Source organism: Peromyscus maniculatus, chromosome 8, assembly GCF_049852395.1.
Source record: "Peromyscus maniculatus bairdii isolate BWxNUB_F1_BW_parent chromosome 8, HU_Pman_BW_mat_3.1, whole genome shotgun sequence".
In the NCBI taxonomy this organism is placed as follows: Eukaryota; Metazoa; Chordata; class Mammalia; order Rodentia; family Cricetidae; genus Peromyscus; species Peromyscus maniculatus.
The window spans coordinates 90,207,632-90,220,778 of record NC_134859.1 but is presented as its reverse complement, the minus strand read 5'-3'; the positions used below and the strand labels follow the sequence as shown (position 1 = coordinate 90,220,778).

Here is a 13,147-nt window from a genome sequence, read left to right as displayed (position 1 = left end):
TGACGTTACTCCTCAGCTGGAGCCAGGCATCTGCATTCACAACACCCACAGGAAGACATTTTTACCTGCAGGTGCCAACAGGCTTTGGCAATACCACTCCGGCAGTGTAAACGGCTTGGAAAATGCCCTCCAGGTGGACCCGCCGGGTAATCTCTCGGATCAAAACTGGTGCCACCCTCTTGGAGCGCAGCTTCTTGTGGACGCACAGGAAGTTAATCTCCACCATCTTCTTCTCTCTTAAGAGGGAGGCAAAATGCTGACTGACAGGCTTTTCCCACACAATGCGATAGGAATCTCCTCAAGCAGGCAGAGCTCCACCTGAAGTGTGCATTTTGCTGTCATCTGCACCCAGCAGTCACTACTGGGGATCCCACCCACTGCCAGTTTCTAGCTTGCCTCACATCCCCTACTTTAAAAGGGAAGCCTGTGAATGCCTTTATCGGAAGGCACCACTAGCACCTCCCCGTGGAATCCGGTGAGTGGGCTGGGGAGCCGCACCTGCAGCAGACGGGGAAGCAGCATGAAGAAACCCCAGAGTAAATTAAGGCTAGTCTAGATCTGAGACGAGCTTGATGTTGAACTTGCTAAGTAACTCAGGCCAGCCTTGAGCCATCCACCCTCCTTCTTCTACCTCCCAAGATGCAGCTTAGATTACAGGTGTGTAATCTTAGATTACAGGTGTGTACCACTACTGACAGATACTCTAAGATTCTGATCCCACAAGAATCTACAGCCTGTAGACCCAGAGACTGCAGCAGATGACCGCGAGACCATCTAAATCTGGGTCATACTGGCTCCTGCCCATTTCTGAAGCTGCTCAAGTGTGTCACCATGTGACAGGGGCAGAAATGCAGAAGTGGATGGCCTCAGCATAAGTCAAAGACAAAACTACCAGCTACAACTCAGAGACAGTCTCACTATGTAGCCTTGGCTGGCCTGAAACTTGCTATGTAGACCAGGCTGGCCTTGAACTCACAGAGATCCACCCACCTCTGCTACCCAAGTGCTGAGATTAAAGAGCCAACATGCATGGCAAAGCACGTGGTTCCCAAATGAGTTTTATTCCCAGCATATGGACACTTCCACCTCACTGGCCCCTCCATCTTCCTTTCATAGGTAGACATTCAGCGTTCTCCCTCCCAGAGCGGCAGGACGGTGGTGACAAGGGCTGATGCTTACGTGTCATAGATGTGGATGTTTGCTGGAATGGCACTAATGAACCCAACCAGTTTCCGACTGGAGACCACTCGAACCCCGCAGTGCCACTGTGGGAGCCAGCCGGGTGGCCGGAGAGCCCTGGAACAAAGACAGGGACAGGAGCTGTGGCCCCGCTTACAGCAGGCTGGAGAGCGGCTTAGGCTCCAGAGCCGTGCTGGGTGCTGACCTGGACTACCACTTCCCTGGGGGTTGACAACTACATTTTCTTTAGGACCAAGGCTTCCTAAACTCCAACACAATCAAGTCACAGGCATTTCTCAAAAGCATCTTTTTCTCTGTCATGCTGGAGATTGTGCCCAATCTTGCACATATATTCTAGCAAGTTCTCTGGCACTAAGCTACAGCCCAGCCTTTGCTGCTTTTTTGAAACAAGGTTATCTATGTACCCTAGGCTGGCCACAAACTTGTGACCATCCTGGTTCTGCCATAAGTATACACCTACACTAGGTTCTGTGTTTTTGTTTTTTGAAACAGGGTCTTACTATGTAGCCTCAGCTGGCCTGGAACCCTCTATTTAGAACAGGTTGGCCTTGAGTGCACAGAGATTTGCATGTCTACCTGCCTCCTAAGTGCTGGTTTTACAGGCACATGTCACCATGCCTAGCCTTTATGTTCGTCTCAGAGCCTGAACATGCAGGAGTTCCATCTGGAAGCCAGTGGTTAGGGACTAACCTGGAAACCCTGGGCTTTGCCACCTGCCTCTCAGAGCATCTCTCTTTCTGCTTTTCCTATCCATTGGGGTGATCTCACTCCACTTTGGCCTCATGCTTCTTAGATGTTAAATGTAGCCCAGGCTAGGAGATGGCCCATCCAGGATAAGCTATTTCCTATAGTTGAGCGTGCTTATTAACTAGGTAGTAAAGAACTTTTCTTTCAAATCTTAGTAGGTCTCATCTACTGTTCTCTCTAGAAAAGGTTACCATATGGTAGATAATCTTTGCTTCTGGGTACCAGTTCTGCACGTCTCCCTCAGCCAGGCTATTTTAAGAAAGATTTCTGTTCTAAGCACCACTTAAAGCAAGTCTCCAGATGCACGGACTCAAGCACACAGCAGTTTGCCACTCAGACTGGCTCTCGGGAAAGATGAGAACTCTGTGTTCTTTTGGGGTTCTGTTCTCTGCTTTGCCCTTAAAACTGGAAGAGATCTTGGAGTTGGAGACCAGGCCATTACCAGACACTAAGCCTTTGGAGCCTTTGATCTCCTAGCCCCCAGAACCATGAAAAATTAATTTCTACCTTTTACAAGTTAGATAAAATTATAATAAAGACACTCCTTACAACTTACCACAAAAGAAACTCTGGGGAATAATCAAATCGAAACATGTTATCATCATCTTCCACATAGTTCTCATTCAGGAGGGTGTACAGTTCTTTCAGCTGCAGAGAAATAAGTAGCTCATTGAGGTGTTCTGCCAGGTGGAAGCCATCCCCAATGCCGTGTAGCTCCCAGCTTCATTAAAAGCACAAGGCTAACTACCAAAACCACCTCTAGTCTCACAAACCCGTGTCATCCCAGACATGGCAAAGATTCTTTTCAAGTACCCATGGTTGCAATAAAAACCGGAACCACTAGGGGGCAGATTCACACACTTCATTGCACAGCAGCATTAGACTATCATCTATTCATCAGAGGAAGCTTCCCGTTTTCTGTGAACATGCTTTGGAGAAATGATTTTGGCGGCTGGTCAAGAACTATTGACAGCCATATTTAAAAAAAAAAAGTTTGGTTTTTTTTAATCGTCTAGCCCAGAAGATTTTGTCCTTTTTCAGCCTTCGTAGCCATCCCTTCAGCTGGCCCAAGTAGGTAAAAGGACTTACTGTGCAAGTTTGAGGACCTGAGTTCAGTCCTTGAAACTCACATAAAAGTAGGAGGGAACTGACTTTATGGAGCTGTCCTCTGACCTCCACAGGTACACCACCGCTGACCCCCTCCATCTCCCGTCTCCCTAGCTCCCGGTCCTGCTCTCTCCAAAGAGATCTCTTCCTAAACCAGGTATGGTGGGCAGGGCTCTTGAAAGTGAAGGGGGGATAGGCCGGGTGGCGGTGGCACACGCCTTTAATCCCAGCACTCGGGAGGCAGAGCCAGGTGGATCTCTGTGAGTTCGAGGCCAGCCTGGGCTACAAAAGCAAGATCCAGAACAGGCACCAAAACCACACAGAGAAACCCTGTCTCGAAAAACTAAAAAACAAAAAAATAAAAAACAAACAAACAAACAAAAAAGTTAAGGGGGAGGACGGGGGACTATTCACATTTCCATCATTCCTTATAGAGAAAATTCCAAACCCCTAACTCCCTGATGTCAGAGGGGAGCGGCCGTGATGGTGCAGGCTGGCAATGGTAGCACTCAGGCCTGAAGCAGGTCTGACTCAAATTCAAGGCCAGCCAGGGTTACATAATAAGACTGTTTCAAAGGGAACAGAGAACATGGCTGGGGGAGAGAGCAGCTGGCAGACTACTTGTCTCCCAGTCCAGGGCACACAGAGCTGTGTTCAGTCCCTAGCACCATACAGTCAGGCGCTGGTGACACACACCTGCAAACCAGCAGACAGCTACCTAAAAAACAGACCCAAGACAAAAGCTAGGCCTGGTGGTGCACGACTGTGATCCCAACACTTGGAAGGGAAATGGAGCTCCATGAGTTCAAGGCCACCTTGGTCTATATAGCAAGGTGCATGCCTGCTAGAGCCACATAGTTAGACCCTGTCTCAAAACCAAAACCAAACAAGAACCGAACATATGGATGCTCCCTTGCACGTGCACACTCACAGGTGTGCACATGCTGCCCCCATACACATATCAGGAATAATAAGGAGCTGGAGAGACGGCTCAGTGGTTGAGAGGATTTGCTGCTCTTCCAGAGGACCCTGGTTCACTTCTCAGCACCCAGATCAGGAGGCTCACAACCGTCTGTAACCGTAGCTCCAGGGGGTACAATGCCTCTGACCTCTGTGGGTCCCCCCAAACTCATATGCACTGTGCTGGTTGGTTTTTGTCAACTTGACACAATCTAGACATATCTAGGAAGAGGGAATATTAATTGAGAAAATGCCTCCCTAAGAGTAGCCTGTTTCCGCCCTGACTTCCTATCAGTTACGGAGTTGTGAGACAAGAGTTCCAAGTTGAAACAAACCCTTTCCTGCCCAAGTTGCTTTTGTTTATGGTGTTTTATCACAGCAACAACCCTAAGACAGACAGACACCCACACGCAAACTCACATTAAAAATAAATCTTTAAGCCAGATGGTGGTGTCACACATCTTTAATGCTAAGCACTAGGGAGGCAGAGGCAGGCAGATCTCTAAATTAGAGGCTAGCCTGGTCTACAGAGCAAGTTCCAGGACAGCCAGAGCTACACAGAGTAACCTTGTCTTGAAAAACCAAACACAAAAACAAACAAACAAGCAAAACAGACCAAGAAATAAAAAAACAGACATGGTAGGTTTCCTATAATGGCATCACTCGGGAGGCTAAGCAGGAGAGCCAACAGTTCAAGGCCAGCCTAGACTACAGTGGAAGATCCTTTCTCAAAAAAACTAACCACAGGGCCAGCAAGATGGCTCAGCGGGTCAAGGTGCTTCCCATTCACCTTGACCTGTTTGTCATCAGGAGGAAGAGAGCCTACCCCACAGAGGTCTTCTGACCTGCACACACGTGTATGTCCATACACATACATCACACACAATAAAAACACATAAACGTAACAAGTTTCAGCTGGGCAGTAGTGTCCCACGCCTTTAATCCCAGCACTTGGGAGGCAAAGAGGCAGGTTATCTCTGTGAGTTAAAGGCCAGCCTGGTCTACAGAATGAGCTCCAGGCCAGACAGAGCTATATAATAGAGACCCTGTCTCAAAACAAAACAAACAAACAAACAAACAAAAGAAAGCAAAAGCAATAGCAAAGGAATAAAAATAAATAAGAAACAAAACGGGGGACAAAAAGGAAAGACTAAAGAATGGGAAACTTGCCGGTCGGTGGTGGCCCACGCCTTTAATCCCAGCACTCGGGAGGCAGAGGCAGGCGGATCTCTGTGAGTTCGAGGCCAGCCTGGTCTACAAAGCGAGTTCCAGGAAAGGCGCAAAACTACACAGAGAAACCCTGTCTCGGAAAAAAAAAAAACAAAAGAATGGGAAACTTGAGAGGACAGCTTTCAGCCTTACAAGTATGAGATGCTAACCACTACTGTGTGGAGTCGGAGGCATGCCCACAAAGTACCAGGTGCGGTTTGTTCAGCCCTCTGTGGCTCAGAAGCTAGGGTCCCGTCTGCAAGCCAGGCCTACTCACCACACCACGGTCTCCCAGGTCCAAGGCATCCCAAATGAAGCCCTGGGGTAGAGTGTAGGGCTCCTGTCGAATGTTGTCCTTGTCGGGTTCCACTGGCCCGTGGGTGTTTACCACTTCACCTAGAAGAGCACAGCCAGGAGTCAACTGTCAGCCTCCAGCATGGGGAGGGGAGCTCTTGTGAAACATTCACTGGAGGGCTGGGGATGAGGCTCACCGGCTACAGTGGTCGCCTGACTACACAAAGGCCTGGGTGTGATTCCCAGTACTACATAACCTGGGCATAGCGGAGCATGCCTATAACCAGCACTCAGTGGGGCAGAAGGGTCAGAACTTAAGGTCATCTTCCACCACACAGTGGGGTTAAGTCCAGTCTGGGCTACATAGGACCCTATCTGAGGAAAAAAAATTACCAGAGCTAATTTCCCTTGTCCCTAGGAACCATGTAGCTGAAGAACAAACCAGGGTTGGCAACTGTAAACTCTTTTTCCAGTCACCGTTGGTCCCTAGTTGAGGTCCAACGCATGGAAAACCTGGGAAGACTCTGTGGGATCTAAGGTGGCTCATTTCTAGAAATCCTTGTAAATCTCCCTTGGCTCCTATGTAGTGGGAGCTGCTGGAGCCACGCCCCGAAGCATCGCCCCAGTGAGGCAGGCAGCCGGAACTGTTACACCTGCCTATGACCTTGAGGAGGCCGTGAGCACCAGATACTGGGATAAACCCACCCTGTCTATTTAATGATCAAAGGAACTTATTTGGGGGTAAACTCACAACCACGGGAGATTTATCGTAGTGTCTGGGAAAGCTGAACTATGTCCCATGCTGAACAGCTTGGTCCAAAAATCTCAGTATCCAAAACCACAAGGTAGCCACGAGGGGCCAGCATCTGTACATCCCAGGTCTTAGGGTCCCTGGTGGCCATGCATTTAAGTAACTTAGAATTCTGCTGACGTGAAACACCAGCTCCTGGCAGCACCGATCTGATCCCGAGAAAATGTTGGGCTTTTAAGACACTCCGTTTGGAAGTTTGTCTTCTTTCTGGCATAAAGGCCTGCTGGGCAAAGAACTGCCCTTACTTTGACTGCTGACAGTATGAATGCTGTCCTTTCCTGATGAGCGGGACACAAAGAAAAGCGACTACTGAACTCTGCCAAGACAGGGTAAGATGGTCTTTCAAAAGTCCTGCTTCTGAAAATGTTCTGTCTGATATTCTAGGCCTGTAGCCAAACCGGATGCCCCAATGGTGCTGAGAAACTTTAGGTGACTGTCCAGGCTGCCAGCCGTGTCTATTCTTGAAAGATTTCCCATTTTCTCAGGTATTATTATATTCCTTCTCAGGTCTTTGATGGGGTTAAAGACTAACAGTTACAATCTTCTTGTATCTTAGCTAGAACATACTAAGTACTAGATTCAGATTCTTCAGAATAGGGCAGCTTTTGAAATAATCTAACATACCATTTACCTGTGTTCTGGACATCTCTGGATTTTAGTAGGTGTCTCTTGTTTGATGTTGGTCTTGTTGGTTGTAGTTCCATCTGTTTATGTCATTAACCTTTATTTCTCTTTTTTTTTTTTTTTTTTTTTTTTTTTTTTTTTTGGTTTTTTGAGACAGGGTTTCTCTGTGTAGCTTTGCCTTTCCTGGAACTTGCTTTGGAGACCAGGCTGGCCTCGAACTCACAGAGATCAGCCTGCCTCTGCCTCCCGAGTGCTGGGATTAAAGGCATGCTCCACCACCGCCCGGCTAAGGTTAGAACTTTCTTATTTAGACAAAAAGGGAAGATGTAGTGGGTAGGTGTTTGAGCCATGCCCTGAAGCCATGCCCTAGTGAGGCAGCTAAACTGTTACACCTGCCTATGACCTTGAGGTACCGGCCCCTGGGGCGTGGCTACTGGAGACCCTTCAGACCTGGGATACATGCAAGCTGGCCCCTCTTGGCTACCTCATGGTTCTGGATGTTGAGATTTTGGACCAAGCCGTTCAGCATGGGACATTCAGCTTTCCCAGACCCTACAAGAAAATCTCCCGTGGTTTTGAGTTTACTCCCAAATAAATTCCTTTGATCATTAAATAGACTCCATGGATTTATCCCAATACTCCTGAATGACGAATATTCATCATAGCTAATCTGGCTTCCTGCCTTCTGGTTGGTGCAGAGTGTCCTCATGTTCTAGCCCAGACACCCTTCCCTGACCTGAGGAGATTTGTAAGGAGCTGCAACAAGGCTGCCTTTGTGTCAAGAGCAACAACAAAGGACTGGGCTTACTCCTCAGTCAGATGATGGCTTCTAGGAGCCAGGCTCTCTCAGCCTTGCAGCCTCAGCTTCCAGCCTGAGGGCCAGCTCACTGTCACTGCCAGCTCAGGGCCTCAGTGACTGAGCCCCACAAATGCCTCTGGGCTGAATCACAGGTCTGCAGATGCTGCCGGGAAGCCTCCCTGACACAACCCCCTCTCCGTGGGAGAGCTGGGGAGGCTGAGATGAAGGGGGGGCAACTGAAACTACATGAGGCTGGAGAGGAAAACCAGACAAGGAGTCAACCTTTGTTTTTTTAAGACAGGAGAATGCTAAGTAGCCCAGGCTGGCCTTGTGCTCACAGCAATCCTCCTGTCTCAGCCTCCTAATGCTGGATTACAGGTATACACCAGATACCCAGCCCTCTGATTACTTCCAGTTGTTCTCAGTCACGCACTTCCTTTTGCCTCCCACGCCTGCTGTGCAGAGCCAAGAGCAGCACAAGGTGGAGGGCCTGCTGAGGCGCAGAGGACAGGTAAAGCTGAGAAGAAAATGTCTGCTCCCCTCAACAAGGAAAGAATGGCATGATCTGAAGAGGAACGGAAGGCTCATTCAGAGCACGTAACAACTGTTCCAGACCAAAGCTCCTGAAACTGTGTGTCATGACCTGAGCTTACGTACGTACGTGAGAGTGTGGGGTGTCGAGAAAACTGTGGCAACAGTAAATGGTTTGGAGCACACACACCAGAAGTAAAGTGAAAATTAATCATGTACCAAATCTGAGATATTCCAGACAGTGTTCTGTGACTTCACTGTGGCCTTGGCTCTGAACACACACGTGCTATGAAACATCGATGAAGTCTGCCTTAGAACCCTTGCTCAGACCAACACTACTGTATAGGGCTGGAGACGGTGCCGCGATTAAGGGCACAGCTGCTCTCCGAGGGCTCCAGGTCAGTGCCCCGCCACACCCGTGTCAGGTGGCTCACAATGGACCTGTAAGGCCAGTTCCAGGGGACGTGGTACACAGCACCCTTTCTAGCCTCTGAGGGCAAACACATACCTAAAACAAATACAGGGACAGGCACATAAAAATTTAAGGTTATTTATTTTATTTTATTTTTTGATGTGTATGAGTGCTTTGCCTGCTTGTATGTATATGTACCATAGTGTGCCTGGTGCCCATGGAGATCAGAAGAAGGGGTCAGATGCCCTGGAACTGGAGTTATAGATGGTTGGCAATCACCACATAGGTGCTGGGAACTAACCTGGGTCCTCTGTAAGAACAAGTGTTCTTAACCATGAGCTATCTCTCCAGCTCCCACATAAATAAAAAATAAAATCATTCAACAAATTCTGGTTTATAGTAAAGGCACATACCCATGCCCAGAAGGATTTAGTTCTTTATGTGAAAATAAAAACTATATCTGGCGGGGCAATAGTGGCATACACCTTTAAATCCCAGCACTTAGGAGGCAGAGGCAGGCAGATTTCTGTGAGTTTGAGGTCAGTCTGGTCTACAAATCGAGTTCTAGGACAGCCAGGACTACACAGAGAAACCCTGTCTGGAAAAAGAAGAAAAAAAAAAAAGCATCCTCTTATGCAAAGGCTTTTTTTGGGGGGAGGGGGGAGTTCAAGACAGGGTTTCTCTGTGTAACAGCCTTGGCTGTCCTGGAACTCATTCTGTAGACCAGGCTGGCCTTGAACTTACAGAGATCTGCCTGCCTCTGCCTCCAGAGTGCTGGGATTAAAGGCATTCACTAGCACTGCTCAGTCTGCAAATGCTTTTTGTTGTTTTGTTTTGTTTTTTCGAGACAGGGTTTCTCAGTGTAGTTTCGGTGCCTATCCTGGATCTCACTCTGTATACCAGGCTGGCCTTGAACTCATAGAGATCCACCTGGCTCTGTCTCCCGAGTGCTGGGATTATAGGTGTGTGCCACCACCACCCGGCTGCAAATGCTTTTTTGAGACATGAACTCATGTAGTACAATCTGACCTCAAACTCATTGCATATGGGAGGCTAGCTTTGAACTCTTAATTTGTTTTAATTTTCAGCAATATTTTTAGTAGAGAATTTCATACAATGTATCTGAACATAGTCACCCCCAAACTTCTCCCATTACCACTTTCTCCACCATTCCCACCCAACTTGAGATTTTATTTTTCTTTCTCCACTGAGTCCAATTTCTCTTGCCCAGCTAGTGGTGGGAGCGGAGCCTGTCCTGGCGTGTAGTTAACCTACCAGGGGTCACATCATTAAAGAAACCCACTCGCCCTCCCCAGCAGGTATCAAATGCTAACAGCTCCTCGGCTGCTGCGGGGGCTTTGCGTCCACCTTCCTTGCACAGTGCTGAGGTTTTGTCTGCAAGAGCAGGCGGTGTGCATGCTGTCACAATCGCTGTAGTGTCCGCAGAACACTGTCTCTGGTGCTATCAGCACCTCTTACGATCGTTCTCCCTCCTCTCCTGTGAGGATCCCGGAGCCTTGGGAGGAGAGGTGTGATGGGGATGTCCCATTTAGGGCTGAGCACACTACAGTCTGCCAGAGGCCACAGAATCTACAGCAGATGACAACTGATATTCAACAAGTTGACCCACCAGATGAGTAACTCTGATGGGGATCCCCACTGGGCAAAGACCGTGGGGTTACTGGCTGTGGACACCGTTTGCTTCTGTCTGTAATGTTCTCTGTGCTGCCACAGTTCCTCCCTAAAAACAACAGCCGTGGGTTCTTTCCACAGCCAACTGGTGGTGTGGTTTGTACTTTCGGGGCTCATGTATCTGTGGAGGGTCAGGAAGATGATTTCTTCTTAAGCTGTACAATTTTGATGAATAGAAATAATACTAGGATATTTTTCACTGCTCAGACTGACATAGGAAAATGACAATATTCTCAGCTACAAAGACAGCTTTTTATACCATTAGCTGATTTAAGACCTCAGAGTAAATTCAAAGCAGACTAGTTGTCCCTGCATGTGAACCGCACAAGGTCAGACATGAAGCAACTTCAGAAGACGTAACTCCCTGCAGCAACTGACTCTGCATGAACTCCTAACCACTCAAGGTTCAGCCAACTAACTGTTTATTGTGTAAGTTTTCAATGTCACTGTCGGGAAATGCTGAGCACTATGTGTCTCCTGTCCTTGCTTTAGTCTGGCTAATGTTGCCATGGTTACTTACTCACTGGCCGGTCAGTGTGATATCCCTAGTCCGAGAGAAATGATGTGGTTTCTCATGTGTTATCAGAATGGTCCTACTTCTTTTTGCTTATACAAGAAATGTTATGTGACCCTGAAAATGTAACTCATATATTTGTCCAGAGTTTATTCTGTGTAGTAGAGAGATGTAGAAATGTGAAGAGAGATATATAACTGTGAGGAGAAAGAGATGTAACTGTGTGGAGACAGAGAGATATAGCTGTAAAAAGATGTGCAGCTGTACAGAGATGTGTGGCTGTGTAGAGAGAGACGGAGCTGGGTGGAGAGAGACGGAGCTGAGTGGAGACAGATTTTTTCAGAGATTTTTCAAGATGAAGTAAGAGAGAAAGTTACCATCAGAAAGCATTTGTTTCTTTACCCATCACAGAGCACTTTAATTCTCTCTGACATGGTGGATTTTTTGTATGGCACGTGCTGCTGGAAGCTGGTCCTCTGGCAGCAATAAAAGTCCTTTATTTTCTGCGCACGGATCAGGTCTCAACTGTGTAAATTACCTTCTGCTGTGAGGAGAAGCTTCTCTGATGAGGGCATTTTTATTAAAGACATATATTTTTATGTATATGACACATGTGTATGCACACTAAGTGGATCCCCTGGAGCTGCAACTCAGGCAGTTATGATTTGTCTCATGCGGATGGTGGTAACCAAGCGCCAGTCATCTACAACCACTACGCCATCTCTCAAGTCCATGGCCTTGGACTCTTGATCCTCCTAACTCCACTTCTCAAGTGTGGGATTACAGCTATACATCACCATGCCCAGCCTATATATTTGGTTTTATCTTCCACGCCACAGTATGTGTGGAGGTTAGAAGACAACTTGTCATTTTTCTCTTTCCACCAAGTTCTAGGGATCAAACTCAGGTTATGAGGTTTGGCAGCAAGCTCCTTTCCCACTGGGCCATCTGTATATACCAAAAGTTTTCAGGCTAAAAGGCACACACCTTTAATCCCAGCACCTGGGAGGCAGAGGCAGGAGGATCTCTGTGAGTTGGAGGCCAGCCTGGTCTACAGAGCAAGTTCCAGGCCAGCCAAGGCTACACAGAGAAACCGTGTCTCAAAGAAAACAAAAAAGAAAAAAGAAAGAAAAAGGAATCACAAATGGAAAAAGTTGAAGATGCCCTGATACAGACTAAAAACTGTCTGGAGGCCTTTCATAGGTGAACTTACAGTGATTTTTAAACTATGAAGAATTCTAGGCCTCTTCAGCAGGACAGAGTTTAATTAAAATCTCAATAAGGTGAGACATGTTATTAACACAGCACCCTTTTTTTAATTTTATTTTTTGAGACAAAGTCTTTCTACTTTATACAAACTGGCCTTGAACAACTCATTCTGTCTGTGGCTCAGGCTGGCCCTCAACTTATGCTTTCTGTCTCTACCTCCCAAGTAGCAGGGATAACAGGTCTACGCCACAGGGAGGCCCAACTCAACACAGCATACTGCATGAACTTTACAATCAACAGTTCCCCCATTTAGGCCAAGAATGGTGGTTCACACCTGTAACCCCACGGCGTAGACAGCTGGGTGAGGCAGGAGGGTTGGCCACAAGTTCAAGGACCCTGTCTTGAAAACAAAGTCACCTCAAAGAAAAACAAAACAAAACAAAACAAAGCCTCCCCTGTTTAAGTGGGAGAAAAGCAAGTAACCACCCAGCACCATCCTAACGGTGTGCAGAAGGGAAAGGTAAGGTCTCTGCCATGCAGACTAGCTTATGCCTGACTCAGTGAAACAGAGATATCCTTAATTAGGTCCTGACTGGCCAAATCTCAACTCATCTCTTCATCAGCTCCTATTCTCTGGGCTGGAGCAAAGTTATTTTCTTGAATGAACCTTAACCCAAGAGATTACCTAAAAACTAGGCCAGAACACAGAGCAGCCCATCGGGGAATCTCACCAATGGTAGAGTGAGGGACTCTTCAAATACGTCTAGCTCCTTACCAGGGTCAGTGCAGATGTGGGGAGCAGATAGACAACGTATCCCTCTCTGTTCCCTCCCTGCTTCTATCTCCTCAAATCGTGTCTGTGTTGTTGCCAAGCCGACAGCTATATCTGCCCCAGAGCAGAGCTTACTTTGTTCTGTTTTTGAGACAGGGTCTCTCTACATGGCCCTGTCTGTCTGTCCTAGAACTCACTATATAGACCAGCCTGGCCTCAAACTCAGAGATGCCTCTGCCTCCAGGGTGCTAGGATTAAAGAATGTG

The 13,147-nt window shown here is 47.5% G+C and overlaps 2 protein-coding genes across 2 annotated transcripts in view; one reads left to right on the top strand and one right to left on the bottom strand.

Moving 5' to 3' along the window:
* Nmt1 (N-myristoyltransferase 1) overlaps positions 1–13,147 on the bottom strand; it is a 39,401-nt gene that overhangs the window by 6,363 nt on the left and 19,891 nt on the right. Inside the window, exons 4-7 of the mRNA XM_006970572.4 lie at positions 5,501–5,619; positions 2,504–2,595; positions 1,180–1,296; positions 66–236 (exon numbers count right to left, since the gene is read on the bottom strand). Of these exons, the coding sequence (XP_006970634.1) occupies positions 66–236; positions 1,180–1,296; positions 2,504–2,595; positions 5,501–5,619 (499 nt within the window). The remainder of the gene's footprint in view (positions 1–65; positions 237–1,179; positions 1,297–2,503; positions 2,596–5,500; positions 5,620–13,147) is intronic.
* Plcd3 (phospholipase C delta 3) overlaps positions 1–13,147 on the top strand; it is a 61,798-nt gene that overhangs the window by 32,394 nt on the left and 16,257 nt on the right. The window lies entirely within an intron of this gene.